This window comes from Nycticebus coucang, chromosome 7, assembly GCF_027406575.1.
Source record: "Nycticebus coucang isolate mNycCou1 chromosome 7, mNycCou1.pri, whole genome shotgun sequence".
In the NCBI taxonomy this organism is placed as follows: domain Eukaryota; kingdom Metazoa; phylum Chordata; class Mammalia; order Primates; family Lorisidae; genus Nycticebus; species Nycticebus coucang.
Window position 1 is genome coordinate 121,581,021 of NC_069786.1, and position 23,306 is coordinate 121,604,326.

At 43.4% G+C, this 23,306-nt stretch overlaps 1 protein-coding gene across 1 annotated transcript; it reads right to left on the reverse strand.

Annotated features, from left to right (window-relative positions):
- Positions 1-1,370: 1,370 nt before the first annotated feature.
- Positions 1,371-18,064, reverse strand: FAM124B (family with sequence similarity 124 member B). The gene is made up of 3 exons (XM_053597589.1): positions 17,971-18,064; positions 17,016-17,866; positions 1,371-4,472 (listed from the first exon to the last, which is right to left on the reverse strand). Exons 2-3 carry the CDS (start codon positions 17,745-17,747, stop codon positions 3,831-3,833), a joined length of 1,374 nt encoding a protein of 457 aa, XP_053453564.1. The 5' UTR covers positions 17,748-17,866; positions 17,971-18,064; the 3' UTR covers positions 1,371-3,830.
- Between the last annotated feature and the right edge of the window lie 5,242 nt (positions 18,065-23,306).

Below are 23,306 nucleotides of genomic sequence, written 5' to 3' on the forward strand. Positions count from 1 at the left end.
ACATATGCCACACAGCAAATTCTCCACGTAGACCAAACAGCCTTCTTTTGGAAGGAGATGCTGTCTGGGACATTCATAGCTAGAGAAAAGTCAATACCTGACTCTAAAACTTTAAAGAACAGGCTGACTTGTTTGTTATGGGATAATGCAGCTGGTGACCTTAAGTTGAAGCCAATGTTCATTTACCATCCTGAAAAACATAGGACCCTTAAGAATTATGCTAAATCTACTCTGCCCGTGTTCTATAAATGAAACAAAAAAGCCTGGAGGACAGCACATCTGGTTCACAGCATGGTTTAGTGAATATTTTAAGTCCATTGTTGAGACTTACTCTTAGGGAAAAAAAGATGGCTTTCAAAATATGAATGCTCATTAGCAATACTCCTGGGCACCCAAGAGCTCTGGTGGAAATGTACAAGGAGACGAATGTTGTTTTTATACTTGCAAACACAATATCCATTCTGCAGCCCATCAAGAAGTAATTTCAAATTTCAAATTTTTTATTTAAGAAATACATTTTGTAAGGCAATGGCTTCCATAGATAGTGATTCCTCTGATAGATCTGGACAAAGTATATTGAAAACCTTCTGGAAAGGATTCACCATTTAGATGCCATTGAGAACATTCATGATTTCTGGAAGGATGTCAAAATACATATATCAATATTCATGATGACTTCGATGAGTTCAAGACTTAAATGGAGGAAGTAACTGTAGGCTTGGTGTCAACAGCAAAAGAACTAGATTGAGAAATGGAAGCTGAAGATGAGACTTAGTTGCTGCAAGCTCATGATCACATTTAAACAAATGAGGAACTGCCTCTTATAGATGAGCAAAGAAAGTAGCTTCTTATGATGGAATCTACTCCTGGTGAAGATGCTGTGAACATTGTTGAAATAACAAGAAAGGGTATTTAAAACCTTACATAAACTTGGTTGATAGAGCTGCCAGAGTTTGAGAGAATTTATTCTAAAGAAGTTCTACTGTAGCTACAATGCATGCTAGAGAGAAATTTAATCTGTTGTGAGAGGAAGAATCAATTGATGCAGCAAACTTCACCGTTGTCTTATTTTTAAAAATTGCAGCAGCTACCACAACCTTCAGCAACCACCACCCTGCTCAGTCTGCAGCCATCAACATTGAGGCAACAACCCCTCACCAGCAAAAAGATTATGATTTGGTTAAATCTAAGATGACCATGAGTGAGCATTTTTTAGCAATAAAGTATTTGTAATTAAGACATATACTTTTTTTAGACATAATTCAATTGCACACTTAATAAAGTTCAGAATAGTATAAATGTAAGTTTTATATGCACTGAGAAACCAAAACATTTCATGTGATTTTATTTATTGAAATACTCACTTTTTTATGATGGTCTGGGACAAAATCCACAATATTTCCAAGGTATACTTGTATGTTTAAAAAAAAGTTTTCATCATCAGGAAACTCTCAATTTAAAAAATGAGACATTATGTATTTTAGGAAATAGAGTATAATTATCATTAAGTCTGATTAACTTGATAAATCGAGTTAAGCTAATTCGTAGTTTCTCCTTATTGCACATAATTTCTTGAATGTTAGGATTTATTTGATTATTTGTTGCACATAATTTTCCTTTTAGGTATAGAAACATAAAACAAATGGGACAAGGGGTACAAATCTTAGAAAGATAGATTTTTTTAACTGCTTCATTGATTTTACTAAAAATTGTTTCAAAGAAAACTTTTGTTCTCATGTATTTATACTGTGGGTCTGAAGGACCAGTTGTATTACTATATAATATCAATATAATATAAAATATACAACAATAAAATATATCACACATTTATAGTTCTCAATAATAATCAAATGCTTTCATATACATAATCTCCTAGAACCTTTTGTTTCAGTAGGTAAGGCAACAGAGGATCAAATAATCTGACTTATTCAAAGTTTCATAAATGTAAATTTAAAAGCTGAAATAAAAATCTGGGCCTCCCCCACCCAGTCCACTGGTATTTCCATCCCATCATATTGTAAATTGAATTTCTACGTTGAGGAGTTAGAGAGTAGGTGACATTTGGAGAGTACATTATTTTACAAGTCAATTTGTAAGGTACTCATTCAGATTTCTCAATATTCTTTATAATTTTAATGCACTTATATTCTCACTTATGTATTATGTTAAGGAAATTTAGATAACATTAAAAAAGTGGAACGGAAATATCAAAACTGCTCCCTACTGTGCTTTTCAAGGCAGCTCAGTAGTTTCATTTAAATAAGATTTTCATTTTTTTTAACTCTTATTATAGAAAGAAGTATCAAAATTATGTTATTCATTCCATTTTCTAAGATTAGATCTTATTCTGGGGAAGACAGAGAAAATGGGAATGACAATATATTGGCGCTTTAAAGACAAAAGAAAAATCAATTTAGAAGTCTTAATCTTTGTCCATTTCCAACTCTACATTTCTGTCCCTTTTGCCGAGCAAAACACCTCAAATCATCCGAAACTCATTCCCACAAGATTTGTCTGTAGGCCTGAATTCATCTTTCTTTCTCTCCTAAGTATTCAGGTCTTCAAAAGAGCCAGCTAAATCAGCATTTATATTCTTATATAACAACTGTCATGGAGAAGGAGGTTCATTCAAATAACCTTATTAATTAACTGAAGTACACAGACCTCAGATTTTTTCCTAAACATTTGTATAAACCTGACCCCAAAATTCAGCAAATGAGCAACTGAGAATTGGTCCATTACAACTATAATTGTAAATTATAATATGCCCAGTCTCCATCTGCCAGTTACGAATGCTTACTACATCATTACGTGCCAACTGTGGACCTCAGTTATGGAAAAAGTTCTTAGAAGAATGTCTGGACTTCAGCATCTTTTGAAGAGTTAGTAGAATGGATTTATCATAGGGGTGAAGCAATAAATACAGAATGTGTATGTACCACATATGCAATGCCTTATTCAATCATAGGTGTACGATATTTGTTGAGTAAATATATAATGAATGAATATTTCAAAGGAATTTGGGAATCCAAATACAGCCAGAAGAACCCAAGCCTTTCTCCAGTAACCTGGCCAACCAATCCAATCTTCCTGCTATATTGACTGGCAATCTCAAGTCACCCTACATTCCTTCCTGATTGCTCTGTAACAGGAACCACACCGTCTTTGAAGGAGAGAAGAAACAATCAAGAAAAAGGAGTGAGAAACCCTTAGAGCCTAGTGTTCCTTTTTAACCTGGTGTTTTGGTTTCCAGTGTTTGGGCTCATTAAATAAAAAAATAAATGTTTCCAATTGTCAAAACACTTTGCATTTTCACTTATTCCAGATGCAAACAACTTTCAAGACAAAATGGTAAGAAGGCATGTGGTGAACAGGGCCTAGTTACCAAAGGAGGTCACAGAAAAATTAAAAAGCAAGCACTAAAGATGAATAGCAGTCCATACTGTCCAGAGGGATGAGCTATGCAACCCAAGGAAAAATTAAAACCAAATTGCACACACTAATCAGCTTTGCATAACACATCTGATTCATTTGCATACAATGCAATTATCCTGATGGGTGCTGAATGCAACACATTCAGCTGGGTTACTGCATCTCCAGGGAAGCTGTGCATTGGCTGTGTTCTCTTACAACTTCGATGGTAAGTAAACAATCACTCCCAGCCCCTTTAGACTTTGAACATTTGAAATAAAATCAATGCAGATCTTTGTATGGGTAACACAGCATTTAGGCTTCCTTAGAAGGGCAAGCAACAGGCTGATCCTGAGTCAGTCCTCCACCTTTGGAACATTCATCTGATTTTTGTTTTAGAAAGCCACATTTGTTATACACTATATAAAGAATTCTTCTTCATCATTTTCTTCGCCATGGACTTCCAGATGAAGGGGACATTTTGAGATTGCCTTTTTTGTGTCAATAGCCCTTTGACCAGCAAGTGACAAAGAATAGATGCTTTCCTTAAGGTCTCTGTTGTTTTTGGAGGGATCCACTTCTAAGGAAGCAGCTGGCAGTGGCTGGCTAGTCTGCAACCCCCTTGGAAATATGGTCAGAAAAGATTGCCTGGGTTCGGAACTGATGACAGTGAAGCCAGTGTCAACATTAGTCTCTTCCTCAAGCTTCTGAAAGCTGTTTTCCCAGCTGAAGACCTTCTTGGTGGCCCCAGATTTCAGATGCAGAGAAGGCAGATGTGGCTGGGCACTGGAGGGTGAGGTGCTGGCCTGAAATGACCAGCTAGGGCTTTTCCACAAAGTGCCATTAGGGCTGACAGAGACTGGGCTCCCACTGTGGTCAGGAAGCTCCAAAGAACGCACCTGGAGCCTCCTGGCCCGGCTCCTCTGGCTCCTTGGTTGTGGGGTCTTCTTTGCCGGGACAGGAGGCAGCCTGGAGCCCTGCACAAGCATATTAGCTCCCAAGGTGCCGTTCAGGAGAGAAAGCTCTTCATTCCTAACACCAGCTCCTGAGCTCAACTGGACCTATGGAACAAAGAAAGGAAGGAAGAACAAGTGAACCATGTTTTCCATTAAGTGCCTCATTCACCCTCTGCCAGGCCGAGCTTACAGCAGACTTTCAGTAAAGGTGGTTGACATGAATAGAAGTGATAAGAACAATCCAAGTATGAGGTGTCTAATGAGCATCACTTCCCATCCCTCTTAGGCTCCCTAAATTAAGATTTGGGGGATCAAATGGCCACACTAGATTTCTGGTAGATCAGATTATTAAACAATGCAAAGATGTTAATGCAAAGATTTGAAGTTCAGTTGGTGTTGTAAGCAATATACTAACAACTATGCAAAAGGAAATCAAAGAATCACAAAATGTGGTTATAGTCAAGAGAAGAATTGAAATAAGAATTCAGTCTCCAACGCTGGGAGTCCTTCTTTTAGACCATGCTAATAACAGTATACATCTTGGGCCATTCTAAAATGTATGAGCACTCCAGGCACAATAATAATTTGCACCATTTTAAAATCAATAGTCTCGAAATTGTTGGGGCACCATTTATTTAAGGTAGAGGTCTGGTGTTGTGCGTGAAAACCAAAAAGCAGACTACTTATGAGCAAGCTCTGGTGTTTTGATACCTAGCAAGTTTACTTAGGTTCCAAATTTACAGCAGGTTAAGCAAAACTCCCGTGCAGCAGATGACTGTCCTCTCCCTGCACAGATTGGACGTCACTGAACCATTTTCCAGACTTGGGCTTTTGGAAGCCTTACATTTTATCCCATGCACAACACTCTCCCCAAAAGCATTTCTGGAAAAGACAATTGTCTCCATCTCTTTGAAATTGGTATTCAGGATCCATCCCTGCTTGGCCCAGGGATTTTGATTAATCAAATATCAAAATGAATGTTTCAAAAGAACTTTAAATATATATTACTGATTGAAAGAGGCCAATCTGAGAAAGCTACATACTAACTATATGACATTCTGGAAAGGGCAAAACTATGGCGACAGTAAAAAGATCAGTAATTGCTCTGGTTTGTAGGGAGGGAGGAATGAATAGGCAGAGCAGCAGTGGATTTACATTTGTCAAAACCCAGGAAATGCACCACATCAACACGAATTCTAATGTAATCAACAGACTCTAGGTGACAACGATGTGTCAATGTGGGTTCATCACTTATAACCAATGTACCACTCTGGTGTTGATAATTGGGGAGGCTGTGTGTGCAGGGTTGGGGGTTCCTGGGAAGTCTCTGTACTTTCTGCTTGATTTTGCTGTAAACCAAACACTGCTTTAAAAAACAGATATTTGCACCAGATTGTTCATTGCAGCTCAATTCATAATTGCCAAGTCATGGAAGAAGTCCAAGTGTCGAACCCATGAATAGATTAATAAAATTGTGGTATATGTATACCGTGGAATACTATGCAGCCTTAAAAAAGATGGAGACTTTACCTCTTTTATGTTTACATGGATAGAGCTGGAAAATATTCTCCTTAGTAAAGTATCTCAAGAATGGAAGAAAAAAATAACCAATGTACTCAATACTTTTATGAAACCAATTTATAATTACTCACACTTTCTTATGAAAAATAGATCACAACTATAGCCCAGGATGAAGGAGAGATGTAGAGGGGGATGGGAGGGGAGGGAGGAGGTTCAACAGAGGGAGGGTAAATGATGGGAACACACCTATAGAGCATATTGTAAGGGTACAAGTCAAATCTACCAAGTATAGAACATAAATGTCTTAACATAATAATTAAGTAAATGAGGTGAAAGCTATATAAATTAGTTTGGTGTAACCATTCCAAATTATATTTAAAAAAGAATCAACACATTGTACCCCACAAAAGCATAAATGTATTGATGATCTATGTGTATATGACTTAATAAAAGGAAAAAAAAAGAGGAGGGAGGGAAACCGTAGATATTTATCTTACAAGGTTAAGAAGGCATAAACCAGGACACCAGGGAAGCAGATCTAGAAATGAGTAAATCACTGCACACACTGACATGGTCTTTGTGTATGTGACGCACATGTATGCTCTTTCAATTTTCTCTCTGATGGAAATGGTGAGGTGACTATCACCAAATAGCAAAAACAAACAAATAAAAAAAAAAAAAAAGGACTTCCATTGATTCTTTTAGAATAGAAGTTGGCAGACGTTTTCTCTGAAGCACCATATAGTAAATCTGAGGCTTTGCGGGCCATGTGGTCCTTGTCCCAACTATTCTCAATTCTACAAAGCAGCCGCAGACTATACAAAAATGAATGACGTGGCTGTATTTCAATAAAACTCTATTTATGAACACTGAAATTTGAGTCTCATATAATTTTCATGTGTTGTAATTTTTTTTCAACCACTTAAAATGGAAAACTATTCTTGGCTCCCCAGCTATAGCTGGGCAAGCCCTACTCCAGGGTCAATGATTCTCATTCTCCCTCCCTCCTCCTTCCGCTCCTCCTCCCCTCTCCCTCTTTCCCCCTTCTCTCTCTCCTCTCCCCTCAAGAATAAGAAGGCTTTTTCCAAACAACAGCCTACCTGGAAGCCCAAAATATGAAACGATGCAATTGGAGCAGCTCCGGCTGAAGGTCAGGGGTAGCCCCTGTCTTCTGGGTCACTCTTAGCCCCTCACCTTCTCCCAAAGTGACTGCAGACCCCTCTTCCCAGGTCCCTTTCGCTTCTCAGAACCCAGTTTGAAATCACCACTCTAAATTCTCTAAATTCTACCTCTGGACAAAGCCATTTCACTAGAGAGCTAAGCTACCCAAACCCCCTGTCCCCATAACAGATGTGCTTCTGCTGTGCCTCACCTGAACAGCTGCCTAGCTCATGCTGAGGACCACTTCTGCCCATGTCAGAAACTCTCTCTGGAGGGGCACTGTCTTAAAGGCACCACAAGACATGCCCTTTGTGCAAATTCACAGGAGAAGTGTGTGTTCCAAACTTTGCTACATAGTGGAACCACCTGGGGACCATTAAAAAACTGCAATGCCTGGCTCCCACCCCCACATGTTAGGATTTCATTGGACCAGGATGAAATCCAGGCACTGGCAATTTTTAAATCTTCCTGTGATTCTTCAGAGAGGGGAATGTCAACTTTTTTTAAAGAGAAGGCTAAGATCCTTAGACCATATGGCAAAAGTGAGTGCAACATTATTAACATAGAAATGCATTTGTGTGCAGTTGGAATGAAGAATTTCCAGGAGAAACATAATGCTGAGTGATTGAGATAAGTCCCTTGAGGGGGAATCAAGTTGCCAAAATATAAATTGAAAAGCATTCGTAGGCCTGCTCATCATTTTGAACTCCTCTTTCTAAGAAATATTTGTAAAATGTTATAAATTGAGAGTTAGGTTTCTCCAGTTCAAGGAACATTAGCAAGTGTCATTGTTAACAGGAAGATTATCACTCATTACGACTCTAACCTCTCAACAAACAAGAGAAAATATGTCATTGAAAAATGATTAAGCTGTTAAGGGGGGGACTCACATTATGAAGGGAAAATAGTACTGTTTCTTACTAAAAGTGATTCCAAGAAGATAGCAAAAGAGGATTTCTTCAATACTGGAAAAAAAAATGATTGCCTGGAAACAGATTTTGTGGATTCTAAGAAAGCCCAAACAGTGCCAGACTCATTTAAGAATTGATACCAGTCTTTTCCAACTAACTGATCCTTTCAAAGGTACTTACTTTAATCAACTGGCCCAAACCACTGATGCCAACCTACTATTCTATGAGTAGAAACCTCCCAAGTTAATGCCTCCTTCACAGCAATGTGAGCCAAGATACTGAGTAAGAGTGTAGAAGGGGTGTGTGTGTGTGTGTGTGTGTGTGTGTGTGTGTGTGTGTGTGTGTGTGTGTGTGTCTGGCTGCCTGGGGATGTCAGGAAGGCAATGGAGAATGAGAGGGAAGGGAAATGAGGGAAAAGAAGGGAGTGAATAGAATCTCAGGCAGTGCATCTGAAAGACTCAGAAATGAGGAAAAAGAGCCCTCAAGATATGCTGGAGAGGATGAAAAAACATTACTTACCTCCAGAAAGACCGTGTTCTCTTCTTCTAAATGGCTAATAAAGAACAAAAGAATGAACATACTAAATACCTGTTGATAAAATGAGATGAAACATGTGCTTACTTGTGGCAAACTGCCTTCTGGAATATATACCTGTTTTAAAGAGATACATTTAGCTCCCGAAAACAAGTAGTCAATCAACAAATATTTCAGACGCAACTGTCTGCTCAGGACTTTACTGGAAATAAACATTTCCAATAAATCACTGAAAAGAGAGGGAGGGTCATAAAGTCCCATGTTATATGACACATGAATGAGAAAATATATGATCAGTTACTTGTTAACAAAGATGCAGGTGTTAAATGTTCCAGTTGGGGATGGAAGTGAATGTGCTCTTGAGCTTCACAGGAGGTTTCGAAAAGGACGTGCAATTTTATCACAGACTTACAGTTGGAGAATTGAAGAATAAGAGAAAGACATCCTGGGTGAAGAATATGTGGGCACATATATACCTATAGTGGAATATTACTCTGCCACAGTAATGGATGAAATTCTAACATGATAAAGGTCACAACGTGGGTGAACCTGGAACACAACGCTCGGCAGAAATAAACCACAAAAAGACAAATATTATTGTGCAGTTCCATTTACACAAGTACACATAACAGGCAAGTTCATAGAGACAGAAAGTAGAGTAGAGGGCTGGAGGGAGGGGGAGAATAGTGAGTGTGGTTTAATGAGTGCAGAGTTTTTGGATGGGACGATGAAAAGGTTCTGGAAGTCGATAATGGCCATCCTCGCTCAGGATGGTAGATATGCTTAATACCACTGAATTGTAGAAGTTGGTCACATGGTAAGTTGAATATGACGTATCTTTCACCACAATTTTAGAAAAGAAAGAAGGCTTCCTTAATTTTTTTTAAAAGATTTAAATTACAAAGTTTTGTCTCATATGTATTTTAACACAATGAAAAATTAAAACCAAAGTGCGGGAGTGAACTTGGGGTTCAGAGCGAGGTAAATGGACTAAAGCCCCTTAGTCCATTTACCTTGCTCTGAAGAAAATACCCGAGGCTGGGTAATTGTAGAGAAAAGAGGTTTATTTGGCTCGCAGTTCTGCAGACTGTACAAGCAGCATGGTGCTAGCACCTGCTTCTGGTGAGGGCCTCAGGGAGCTCCCAACCAAGGCAGGGAGGCGGAAGAAGGGACATGTCACACAGCTAGAGGGAGCAAGAGCGGGTGGTACCCACGTTCTTTTAACCAACCAGCTCTTACATGAACTAACAGAGTGAAAACTCATTCCTCAGTGGCTACCCCAGGGAGGGCACCAAGCCCTTCATGGGGGATCTGCCCCCATGACACAAACACCTCCCACCTCCAACACCAGGGACCAAATTCCAACATGTTCTCTAGAAGGCACAAACATCCAAACTGTAATTGGGCCTGATTATGAAGGACCTTGAAAGCCCAACAAGGGCGTTTTAACCTTATTTGCTCGCCTTTTGCTGTTGATCTGAGAAGGAACATGAATTTGGCAGTCATTTAAAAATGTATCCTGATAGCAACGCACAGGATGAAACAGGAGGCCCGGAGCCCCGGCCAAGAGTTAAAATGCTGAAATAATAATGCACATTTGAAGTTTTGTGGTCTTAAAGAAGGAAGGAGGGAAGAAAAAAATGACTCCAAAGGAAAACTAGAACAGCTGAGGACTGATTGGTTGTGGGGGTTCTGAAAATAAGAGGATTTAAAAATGAAACTGTGTTTCAAGACCTGGGCAAATGGGGGAAGAATGAGCAAAAATGGAGAAGTTGGAGGTGAGAAGGGCTGGCTGGAAATGACGACTTTGGTTTTGCTCAGATTGAATGTGATATGAGGCTGAGACATTGTGCTTACGGAATAGGAAATAGGCTGAACCCTCAAAAGAGAGGAGATGAAGTGCAGGATTAATTTAAACAAAAGAGATAGCCAAACTATAAAGTGAGTTTTAACTCTTAATCTTAGGGGAACCTTCAGGGTAGGGCAGTGGTTCCTCACTGGGGGCAATTCCCCCTGACACCCCCCCTGCCCAGAGAGCATTCAGCAATGTCTGGAAACATTGACTTTACTGACACAAGGCGGGCAGAAGGGACGTGTCACACAGCGAGAGGGAGCAAGGTGGGGAGCAAGTCATTGACACAGTGACTTACTGTGTCACAGCTATGGGAATGGTGTTATTGGCATCCAACAGGTGGAGACCAGCGATGCCACTGAACACCCTACAATGCACAGGACTTGTCCCCACGACAAAGAATTGTCTGGTCCAAAATGTCAATAGTGCAAGGTCAATTTAGGATGGGAAGAAACAGTTGAGTGTTTGGTGAGGAGGGAACACAAAAGGCATAGTCAGAGAGAAGGTACCCCCTCATTAACAGAATCAGGTTACGGACGTCCACAGTGGAGACTTCCCGGAAGGCAGGGTGGCCAGCATGCACCAGGGCCACCGATGCCTTGTCTTCAAGCACTGCTGGCCTCCACGAGAGCAGTCGCACCAGTCGCTGCAGGGAGTCAGACTGCAGGAGGACAGAGGAAAGCTGGCAACCCACGGGGGCGGGAATGCAGACAGCTCAGCTGAGAGGCTCCGCAAAGAAGGCAGGCAAGACACTGGCGCTGAGCGTCAAGGCAAGTTTGCCTTTGAAGGAGATGCTGACATGGGCCTCTGGCAACAGACCAAAGACTGAAAAATACCGCAAGCTTGTCAAGTAAGCAAATAAATGGGAGAGCAAGATCCTGGAAGAGGAGAAGCCCACAGAGGATCCAGCCAGTGGGCTGGGAGGTGTGCATGCATCCTGCTAAGTCAATTTGAGGAGAAGCCCCCCAAATACTTGCCAAGCTTTTCAAAAATAGAAGTTGGAAAATTGTTTCTAATTGTTTCCACTGGCCCCATATACCAAGGATGGGAGGTTCGAACCTGGCCCCAGCCAGCTAAAACAGCAGTGGCAACTGTAACAAAGATAGCCAGGTATTGTGGAGGCGCCTGTAGGCCCAGCTGCTCAGGAGGCTGAGGCAAGAGAATCGCTTAAGCCCAAAAGTTGGAGATTGCTGTGAGCTCTGACGCCATGGCTCTCTACTGAAGGCTACAGAGTGAGACTCTGTCTCGAAAAAAAAAGAAAGAACTATTTGTTGTTAATATTGCAATTAAAAAAAAATAAAAAACTCTGCTTGCAACTTTGTCCAGTAGGTTATTCTTATTAAAAATCTTGCTAAAATATGGAGGAAAAAAAGTGGCTCAAAAAAAATTGTTATTAAACTTGAAAAGAGAAAAAAAGCACCAAGTTTGGTTACAAAATTAGAGATAGAAGATTATCAAAGATGGTCTGACATCTTGTTTTGAAGGATTTGTCATTGGTACTGCATTTCTTAAAATTCTAATGAAAATCAACACTGGACATTAAAATGTTTTCTAAACAAAACAAAAATTTGTGTAAAAGCATAAACTCTGGAGGTAGAAAGACCTGAGTTTGAGCACTGACTTTGTCCCTTGCTTCCTGTGTGACCATGGGCAAGTTATTTAAACTTTCTAAGCTTCAGTTCCTGATCTATAAAATGGAGATATTTATAATGAAACAATACAAGTTGGTGCCTGACATCTAAGTGTTCACTAACTGTTGTACATATCATGTTATTACATCAACTCTCTTCTTTCCATAAGTAGAGTACAAAAAGCTATACACGGTGACTTACAAGATTAACACTGGTGTCAAATGTTTTTGGAATATTTTCAGCAATCTGACTTTCAAAGTTATAGAACAAAACCAGTCTCCATATCAGAAGGGTACAGATCTCGTACTCCTGAAAAGTAATATTTAAATTGCTTCATCCATCTGCCAGATCCACTAAAATTGATCCTAAGTATCCTTTAACTATCTCCCAAAATTGAATTGAATTCCACCTTTAAGAGATGAAGTTTTGCCACCAGCGAAGCTATACACAGTGCAGCTATAGTAGCTTTAAGTCACAAGAGACTTTAGGAATGACCTAGGTCAGTACCATCTAATACAGTAGTCACCTACCACATGAGCCTATTAATTATTAAATTATTAAATTAATAATTATTAAATTAATAATTCTGTTCTTCAGTCTCACTAGCCACATTTATAGTGCTCAATAGCCGCATGTGGCAATGGCCACCCCACTGAACCATGCAGATGTGAAATGTTTTCATCATCACAGAAGGTTCTACGGGACAGTGCTAGTCGGGAGAAATGGGTCTCAATAACAGGGAAGAAAGAAGCGTGTGTGTGTGTGTGTGTGTGTGTGTGAGAAACTGGAACAGGTGACTTTCTCCCACAAGTCTGTGTCTTGGAGAGTTGTATAGATTCTAGTTCTGGTGGTGACTGCAAAGAATTCACAAGTAAGGCTCAAACACTACAGGGAGGATAGGCAGGCCTGACTTACAGCTAATTCCAATGAAAAAATTAGGAGAAGCCACCAGAATGGGTGGCTGTCAACCAAGATCTGTTGTGAAGACTGGAAGCCCCGAACAGTACTGATGTTGGGCTTATGGGCTAATGTTACTCCTGTGTCCTGCCCAGGTATCCCAAGAGCAGGTCATCACCCCTGGGGAGTGGAGGAGATATGTCTGAACTTCCCCATTTGAGGCAACTTGGGAAGCAGCCCCTGAAAGTGGGGCCTCAGAGGGAACCGTCTTCTTTCAGTCTAAGAGTTTGGCCTGGAGCACCTCCTGTAGATGCGGATAGAGAAGGTGCAGAGGAGACCCAGGCAGGACTCAGAGGTCATGTCTTGCCTGGAGCTCTGAGAATAGCAACTTGGAAAGGTGCATGTAAGTTATTCTTCTTGTGCAGAATTCTTCAGGGTTTTCCCCTTTTTATCCTCAAATCTTCAGAGAGATCTTATTGGAAATTACAGCCTGGTCTCAGTAGTATTGTGGGAACTTTCCCATAAGCCCAGGGTGGTGACGGCAGCAGTTGCCAGGGGAGGACACAGGGCCTATGGCAGGAGGCAAGCCCTCCAGGGTCAATGTCAACACACCAGCAAACAGTGGCCTGGTGAGGAGACCACTGTGGAACCTGCGGGACCTGCTCTAGCCCACCTGAGGAGCCCCTCTGAGGGACGTTATCCCCCCAAGCAACCATGATCTTCTTCCCTGTCCAGCTTTCAGGTCCTCTCAGGGGCTTTTCTTCCCTGTCCCTCCTCCTCAAGTGTGGACACTTTTCCAGGTCCTGTCTTGACCTCTTCTCTCTCTACACTCTCTTTCTTGGTAATGTTAATCCTTCCCACAACTTCAGCTCCTTTATTCACCATTTATCACCCTGACTTATGTCACCAGCCCTCACTGCCTCCTGAGTTCCAGCCCTCAGGGACCAGGTAGTCTGTCTGGGCCTAAATGACCTGCAGACACCTTGAACCCAGTGTGTCCTGATCATTCTCACCTCCCTCCACTTCACCATCAATTCATTGCCAGATTCTATCAAATCTACCTTGGAAATTTAACTCCCCATTTCCATTGTGGTTTCCCTATTTCAAAACATTGCTGCCTTTGACTGGACAGTTTAAGTCACCTCTGAAGTGGTTTTTCAAGCCCCCATGCAATCTGTCCTTGACTTGACAGTACCAGCATCATTGTCCTAAATTGTTTATTACAGGTATGAACACATCTGCCTCTTCTCTAAAAACCTTAACAAATGGCTCTCTTTAAAGGGTGGTGCCCTTGGCTCAAAGAAGTAGGGCGCTGGCCCCATATACCACAGGTGATGGGTTCAAACCCAGCCCTGTCCAAAAACTGGAAAAAAAAAAAAAAAAACCAAATGGCTCTCTTTAAATCCCATTTTCTGTCCTCCTGCCCCATTTTCAAAAAACCAAAAATTGTTCTAAGAGCATTTGAATTCTCTAGCCCTATGCTCAGCTGATTAGGTCATCCTCTGAGTCACCCCTCCCCCATGTACCCTTCCCAGAAACCCTTGGCATCACTCCTCAGGAAAGCTTTCCCCACCATGCCCAGTGGGTCTAGCACCCCATGCACTCAGGTCCCCTGCACACACAAGCCTCGATCCCGGCCCTGTGGAAGAGCTGGCTGTGGAGAGGTTCATTGTGGTTATGGTTCTTCCTTGAACAGGCATTTATTTTCTTACTTTCGGTGGGCATCGGTTACTTTATACCACTTTGTATTTGTCAGAGAAGACACTCTAATCTTCATGGGGACCTTCAACATCCCCTGAGAGTCCCACAGAACAACAATCCAACTTCACACAGAATCTAGAATAGAGAGTGAAGACCCAGGACTAGACGATCCATACAATCCTATCCCTTGAAAGTAATAATTGATTTAGAGAAGAGAATCTGATCCAAGCTGGTCAAAGTGAAGTCAGAGATGTTATTGGGCCATTGTTGGGTGAGCCTCTCAATGCCCACATGATGGTTGTGGTCCTCAGAGTTGCTGGCAGCCAGCCAGCGTCCCCATGGGGATGGCTGTCTGAGGACAGGGCCAAAAGAAGGTCAGCAGAACTGCCCGTAGGGTCTTGAGCCTACAGTTTAAGACTTGGCCTACTTACTTACTAGAAGGTTTGGGCTGGATTTCTTATCCTGAAACATTCACTCCATTCTTAGAGTTGAGTACTTATACAGTCGCTACAACAAGTTGTCATTCATGACATCTTACAGTCAAGCCTTCGTACACTTTCCTCAGGCCCTTTTGTGATATGAAGCCAGAAGCCATATTTTCCAGAAGACAATCTCCTGTTTTGTTTGCAAAAGCTTACACTTATTGATAGAAAGGAGACTAAGGAGCGGTGACCAAAGCGTGTTTCAGAGTGAAGAAATGGAAGCCCTTGAGGCTTGGAGACTCTCAAAAGATTAGGAAGGGGTGGCATCTCCAAGGAGGCCACTGAGAATCAGGAATTAACGCTCTGCTCCCACTTGGGCGGTGGCCAGACTCATAAAACAATCCAGACAGGAAGAGGGCTATTTTCCAACCACTCCTGGGTTTTCCCTTTATCCAAAAAAACTCATCTTCTACACTTCCCCAAATGGGAATCAACTTTCCAAAGTAACTAAAACCATAAGCGGTGACTCCAAAGTACAAAGGTCAGGATGGTTAAGGAACGGCATGATTGACCTGTGACCTTGCTGCACACACATATGGTAATTTTTGTTTGACGGTGATGTTGATTTTTAGTTCTGGAGAGTCACTAAGACTGGAGGAGAAACTTTACGTGCCTTGGAAATTACGGAGTTATATCATAGGCAATATCATAGGGAGTTATATCATCTCTATCCACTATGTGACCAAGAAGGCAAATAACTTAGAAATAATTTAATATGATTCATATTTTATTAGCCAAGAAGTGAAAATGATGACAACAAAATTAACTAAGGAGAAAGACAACGGACCTTGCAGCCTGTTACTACTTTATCCAATAGGCTATAAGGGGGTTTCTGATCATTTCTCAAGGACAGAAGCCACAGAATATTTTTCTGTAAATATCATATTCACACTTGTCTGCATATTTGTATACACACACACACCCATAGTGCCCTGGAATGCTGCAGTGGTTAACCACAGGACTTTGAAGATTGATACATGCTTCCTAGCTATGCCTTGGGCAAGTAACCAAACCCCTCCACACCTCAGTTTTCCCATCTGAAAAATGGGAAAAATAGTAGATTTTTAGGTTTTTATAATTATTAAATAAAATTATCAATTTAAAATTCTTATTATAGAGCATAGTATGAACAAATAATAACTAAACTTGAGTTATGGGTGCTCACTTAACTATGTACTTTTTAACTGTTAGGATGTTTAGAAGGGACAACAATCTATACTACAGGAAGATACCAACACTGTACGACTTCCTTTGTGATAATGAAGAGACTGAGGCCCATGGCCATGCCTAGTTAAGTGGCAAAGCTCAACCGCCACACCAGACATGGTAAGAGACAACACTTGGTAGCTATTGTGATCAAACACACACACACACAATGTTTGGTTCCAATAGCATGGATACAAAAGAAGGTTTTCATTTCAAGATTGTCTTTTGGAAGGTCTCTAACTAACTTGATTTGGGATAAAATTTGACAGTGATACAAGGTATTTAAACATTAAGTCAACAGGACTCCAAACTTACCATCCCCAATATAACTACATCTTGAACTTCCTTAGGTCAGTCTGAAAGAGATTTTGATCCTCCTGAGCCCAGAGTGGGCAAGGGATTTGCACATAGTTGAACAGCACAGGAAAAGGCCAGCCTGAGAAAGGGCACTGTCAGATCCTACTACAAAGTACTTGTGTCAGCTCCAAGGTCACTGAGCCTGAACTTTCTTACCTGTCAGATGAGAAGATTTTATTAGATCAGTGACTCTCAACCCTGCTACATATGAGAATCATCTAAGGAGCTTTGAAAAAAATATCTAGCTCTGGATATTCCCCGAGATACACCTCTTGGTTGGCCTGGGGTGGGAATCTTTGAAGCTTTGAGGGTTTCTAATACACAATCCAGTCTGAAGATGTCAAATTACACAGCTCCACATACATCTACGACATCACAGGGAGGAAGCGAAATACCTGAAGCAGAATCTTGTTGCCATCGTAGTCCTGAGTCTGCCACCTGGTGCTGCTGATGGGGACGCAGGGATTGGGGAGAAGGGGCACCAGCTGGCCGATCTCCTGAACTTTAAACTGCAGCACCGAAGACTCTTTGGGGTCCACGGACATTCCCAGGGGCAGCTGCTTCAGGGCCAGCTGCACAACTAAGTTCTCGGTGGCATAGAGCACGAAGAAACAAAAATCACTCCTTTGCAAGGTGGCCTCTCTCTGCAGAATCATCTCGTAGAGTCTGACGGCATCCTCGTAGTTATCAAACCCGCAGTAGAGCGTCACCCTGAGGACCTCGGCCCCGCGGTGCGCCTGCCTCACGCCCCAGACCGGCGTCTGGCTGTCCAGGCTGTACAACTCCTGGTCGGCCAGAAGGCAGGGACGCAGCCTCGCCTGGGCGTCCCGGCCGGGGTAGCGCTGCCAGGGCGCGCGCCGGAGGGAATCCAGGGCGCGGAGTAGCCTCTCCTCCCCGAAGCTCTCCCGCAGGAAGAGCAGCACCGACACCCCGGGGCAGCGGGACCGCCTGGGCTGGGCCTTGTCGTAGGATTTCACTGGCCTGACCCTCTCAGACACCAGGAAGAGACGCACCTCTGGGCAAATGCAATCCAAGAGCTGATCCACAGTCCGCTGCAAGAGCGAGCCGTGCCCGGAGTTGGCGAGGAGATGGACGGTCATGGCCAGAGGCCCCTGTGTCTCTTCCATGGTGGGACACGCCCGAGGACCAAAGAGAAAGCGAGCGTGACAGGCCCACCCTGCAGGCCTCTGAAATGAATGCAGGAGAAAACTGTCAGCTGAGGCGGCTACGGCAGAGCTGGGCAGAGCTGGGCAGAGCAGGGCAGAGCAGGGCCCTTGCCCGGACTGGCCGTGCTCCCGGCTACTGCAGAGCAGGGCAGAGCAGGGCAGAGCAGGGCAGAGTCGGGCAGACCTGGGCAGAGCTGGGCCCTTCCCCGGACTGGCCGTGCTCCTGGCTACTGCAGAGCTGTGCAGAGCTGGGCCTTTCCCCAGACTGGCCGTGCTCCTGGCTACTGCAGAGCTGTGCAGAGCTGGGCCCTTCCCCAGACTGGCCGTGCTCCTGGCTACTGCAGAGCTGTGCAGAGCAGGGCAGAGCTGGGCCCTTCCCTGGACTGGCCGTGCTCCCGCCTGCCCGTGCACTTTTCCGGACGGAAGCTCGCTCAAGTTCAGGCTCAGCAGCCTCGGCTGCACACAGTGGCAGGGTGGCGTCATGCGGCCTGCGCATAAAGTCAACAGTTGTGTTTGGCCATTTCAGGCGTTTCCCAGGGTTCCTGTTTGACCTAAAAACCTATAATTCTGAGAAACACCCTTGTGGGTGGTTCTTACAGACACTCAGTAGAAAGGAAACGAGTCTGCTCTGTTAGGCTGATAGCGATCTGTGCCGCTGAAAAGACGTCCAGTTTACTGACCCACAATGGGCTCTGATTTCCTACTTAGGTTTTTTGGTGTTTACAGCAGCCCACCAGGCCACCTGAATACAATGACTTCTTTAAAACAATTCTCAAAACTTGTCCCCTTGCCAGGTTTTTTTACCCTTTGTTTCATTTTGTTTTTGAACATCTTATGGGAGAGCATGAAGAGAAGCTATTTTACCTAAATAATTCTGACTTCACTGTAAATTATTTGCTCTACTGAAAAGCCTGAGTGTGTTAAGGAGACCTGGAGAAAGTAAGTCGTCCTCTACTCACATGAATTCTCTAGAAAAAGCGGGGGCTTTCCAATAATGATCGTTCCTATAATTATGGATAATCGTAATTAGCAATTATAGGACTACATAATTATAATATATAATTACAATTACAATCATTTCATATCTATTTGAGGTTCTACTATGTACCAGTCAGAAACTGTTCTAAAATTTAATATAAATTCATTTAATCCCATAACAAACCTATGAAGAAGAGACGAATATCCCAAATAGCTGATGAAAAAACTGGAGCGTAGAAAAGCTGAGTCACTTGTTCAGGATCTCACAGCTGAGAAAGTAGCATATGAAAGATTTGAACCTAGGAACTTGTGGCACTCTCTCTCTGCTGTCCAGAAGTCTCAGCCCAGAATTTTCCTCCTACAAGTAGGGAAGAGTTGTGAAAACACATTCCAATTGAGGACACTTTTTCAGCCACAGACTCTTGTGGCACTGAGTCTGAAATGACCTTCAATAAGAATGTTGTCAAGCTATAAACATTACACTCAACCTAATGTGTCCTAAACATCAATTTAAAAATCATTTGCTATTCTGACAGCTGTGCTGCTAAATAGGTACAGGTAAGTCCATTTTTCTAAACATAATTCTTGTTAAAAGAAGCAATTTATTAATGCTTATAATGGAACATAGTGTGTCTTTTTCATAAATTAAAAAAAGCTCTTTTGTGATAAAAAATACAACTTACCCTTTTATTCTATATATGTGGATTCCTTGTTGTTGTTGTTGTTGTTTTTGAGACAAGAGTCTCTTTCCATCACTCCTGGTGGAGTGCTGTGGTGTCATAGCTCACAGCAACTTCAAACCCTTGAACTTGAACAATCCTCTTGCTTCAGCTTCCTGAGTAGTTGGGACTATAGACATCCTCCACTATACCTGGCTAGTTTTTCTTTCTTTTTTTTTTTGTAGAGATGGGGTCTCACTTTTGTTCAGGCTGGTCTTAAACTGTTGAGCTCAAGCAATCCACCTGCCTCGGCCTCCCAGAGTGCTAGGATTACAGACGTGAGCCACTGCACCCAGCCCATAGATTCCTTTAATAGCATAATAACAATAAATACGTTTATTCATCCCAAATGTTGAAAGCACTTTGACAGGAACAGACGATAGATAATCACCATGTCCCCACTCTAAATGAGTGGTCAGTGCCATGTGGAAGGGCACTGCAGGACGCCAGGGGGCCCCCAGGAGGAAAGTCAAATATTATTATCCAAAGAAATTGGGGCAGTGATGTGAAGCTCAGGAAATATTATTATCCAAATTATTTTTATTTGGATTTACTTTCTAAATGTAACCTACAATTCTAATCATTTGAGATTCAAAATTCCTATACTTTCTGCATTGGAAAAATATACAAACATAATTTATAACAGATGAATTGTTTTTTGATTACCACAAGCAGCTCAGTAATTAAATTCATTTTGCTTTCACATTTAAAAAATAATTAGCTTTTCTTTTAAAGGCATTACAGCTCTCAAACTTTTTTTTTTTTTAATGCTTTACTTAATTCAATTCACGCACCAGCATTGGGAGGCAATAACCTCCTCATCCCTCAGAAAGAGCCCACACTCCTCTCCCCATCCGTCCACTTTCAGCTGTGTGGAGTCAGTGCTTTGGGCAGAAATCTGGTTTTTGAAACAGACTGTGAAGTTCTGGAAATAACTATAAAGATTCAAGGAAAAAAATTATACCCCTGAGACAAAGGTGTTAACTCACAACATTTTATAGAAGGGAAATGTTTAAGCTCTTTTATAGGAAAAGGTTTTGCTTCTTGATGTTGTTTTCATCTTCCATGTAATGCTGAAAACGTGCTTTGTTCTTTTCCAAGCTGTCATTTCTGACAGTATTGAAAAGACTTCATTAATCTGCTGGCAGCCAAAGGGCCAAGAAACCCAGGCAGGGGCCAGGAGGCAGATACCTAACCATCTCACAATTCCTTCCCCAGGAATGACATGACATACTGACATGCCGGATAACCACCTGCCCTGTCACCCGCTTCCGCCACCCGCAGATGCCAGAGTCTCAGCTCTGCTCCCTGACGCTGTGTTTTTGTATAATGTAGCTGTTGAAGGCACAGACCAAAATACTAAGGGATGTCATTAGCTCTGACTCTCAGCACCTGGGCAGCTGAGGCTCCATTCTCTACCTTATTTTTGGCAACAATGCCCAAGTTTCTGTCAATCACCAGTTCCTGGAGGGTGGCCAGGCAGTCGGTGCCTCACAGCAAAGTGGGGCAGCTGGTGACAGGAAGGAGAAGGAAATCTAGGAAATCAGCTAGTGAGGAGGACTTGTTAGACACCAGGCAGATCCCCAGGGATTTGTCCTTTCTGCAAGTTTCATAAGCACTACAGGTTACATTATAACTCTGAGCTTCCCTTCACTGCCCCAAGAAAACTTTAGAAAGAGTTTCTTCCCATCTTGAATTTATGCAATATGCTTATTGACCACACACGCTGAGAGCCGGGCACTGTGCTGGGACACAGGATGAACAGTCAGCACGCCCCACCCTCAGTGCCGCAGTCAGTGCCGTGAGGGGCACTGTGGGATGTCGTGGGGACCCCCAGGAGGAGCCACCGACCTAGATGAGAGGATCCAGAAAGGCTGGAAGCATAGAAGGTAGTAGAAGTCCTGAAAAGTGAGGAAGAATGAGTCAGGCGGGTGTGGACTCCAGGGAGAGGGAGCTGGTGGGAGAGGCTGCACCCAGAGAAAAGCCTCAGGACTGCGTCCCCCTGGTCATCTGCAGCAGGTCCAGATGACTGGAGCGTGGGGACGACCAAGGGGAGGTTGGAAGACAGCCAGGGGCCAGATCAGGAAGGGCCTTGCATACCACCTGGAAAGGTTTGGGTTCCATGCTAATGTGAAGGGCATCAGAGAAGAGTCAGCACGTGAATGGAGTGACCGCCTGAGGAAACCACGCCCAGCTTGAGCCGCACCTGCCAACTCCGTGAATGGTCTTGCTAGCCAGGTGAATGACAGCAGAAAGCCACTGTGGCCAGTCCAGGAAGGCCTCCCAGGTGGCACTTACAGGTGTTTGGGTGAGGCTGCAAGTCACCAGATAAGGAGTCCGGAGACGGGGGCTGCAGGAGGGAAGAGCAGGTGTGCAGGTGTGAGCAGATGCCCAGGGGACACTGGTGTGGACACAGCCATTTCACCACAGCCTCCAGCGGAGCAGCAGACCAGAGGACAAGCGGTGGGGAACAGCTGGTTTCAGAGAGCTGGAGACTAGATGTGACAGCCCAGAGAGACGACACATGATAAGGAGCAGAGAAGGACGAGGACAGGGCCTGGGGAGAACCTGGAACAACCGGCCTTTAAGGGGCCACCCAGTGAAACATGGAGAGTGGAGAGTGCTCCCTAACCCTATGTGAAGCTGGGGACTTAGGCCGAGGATTTCAGGACATGGCATTGCTGGGCAGATGACGTCATGTGTGTTTCAGGGTAACATCTGTGACACACTCCAACTTAGTCAAGCCAACTCAAAGGAAGCAGCTGTCACCAAGCAGACATCAGGGCCTTGGTTTTCCTTGTTTCCAGATCAATCTTAACTCTTATTTTTTGTCTGATACAAAGCTGCTAACCATGGGTGAGGAACTATGGGACTTGGGGCACCCATCAGAGAAAGGAGCCAGAGGGAATCATGTCGAGCCTATATTTCAACCCCTAACAGCAACTGTAACCCTGAACTGGGCCTGTGATGGAGGAAGGAATCTGCCATCTCCTCAGGGAGAAGAATCCCAGGGAGGTCAAGGAACTTTCCAGACACCTGCTGCTCACTGGCAGAGCCTGGGTCTGTGTTTCAGACCCTGCTTCCTGCCCATCCTAAGGGGACAATACACAGAGGCTGTAGCAATCAGATAAGAGCCGTAAGCTCCGGACACTTGAAAAAGAAAGACCCAAAAGGTGGGGGTTATTCCCGGAACCTCTGCTTCCCTATCTGAGGGTTGAGTCGGTGTGCACAGCCCTGCCACACACGCACACACACACACCCCAAAGGCTCTGGGGTCACACTCCTAGCTTCAGAGGGAAGTTTTGGCAGGAGCAGCAGCAGGCTGCAATGGCACCTGAGCATGGTCACCCCTCATGGATCCTCCCAGGGCAGAGGTGGGGCGGGAGGAAGTAGCCACAGCGAGGGCTTTCTCTAAGCCCCTGTGGTTCTGAGAGCTTCTCTCCTCATTCCCCAGAGGACATCTCCGGCCCAGCCCCAAACAATGCTGTCCAGTTCCTATTAACACTGCCATCTGTTTCCCCCTCTGCCAGGACGGTGCAGCCCAGTGGCAGCCGTGAGCTAATACCCTGCGTGTTCACAGGTGCAGACAGAGAGGTGTGTTTCCTCCCGGCTCTGTGTTTCAGTCTTCTGCTGTGACTTCCTTTCCCTGCTCTGACAGTTACAGTTGTCGACTAAGTTGGAAGAGTCAAGTGGAACAAGCTGTGAGCTGGACTCCAGGTCCTTCCACCTGGCTCTGCTGCTCACCCAGCGAGGACCTGACATTCCTAATCCTTCTGGTCTGCTTTCCTCACCCACTAAAAACAAAAAGTAGCAATAGGAATAA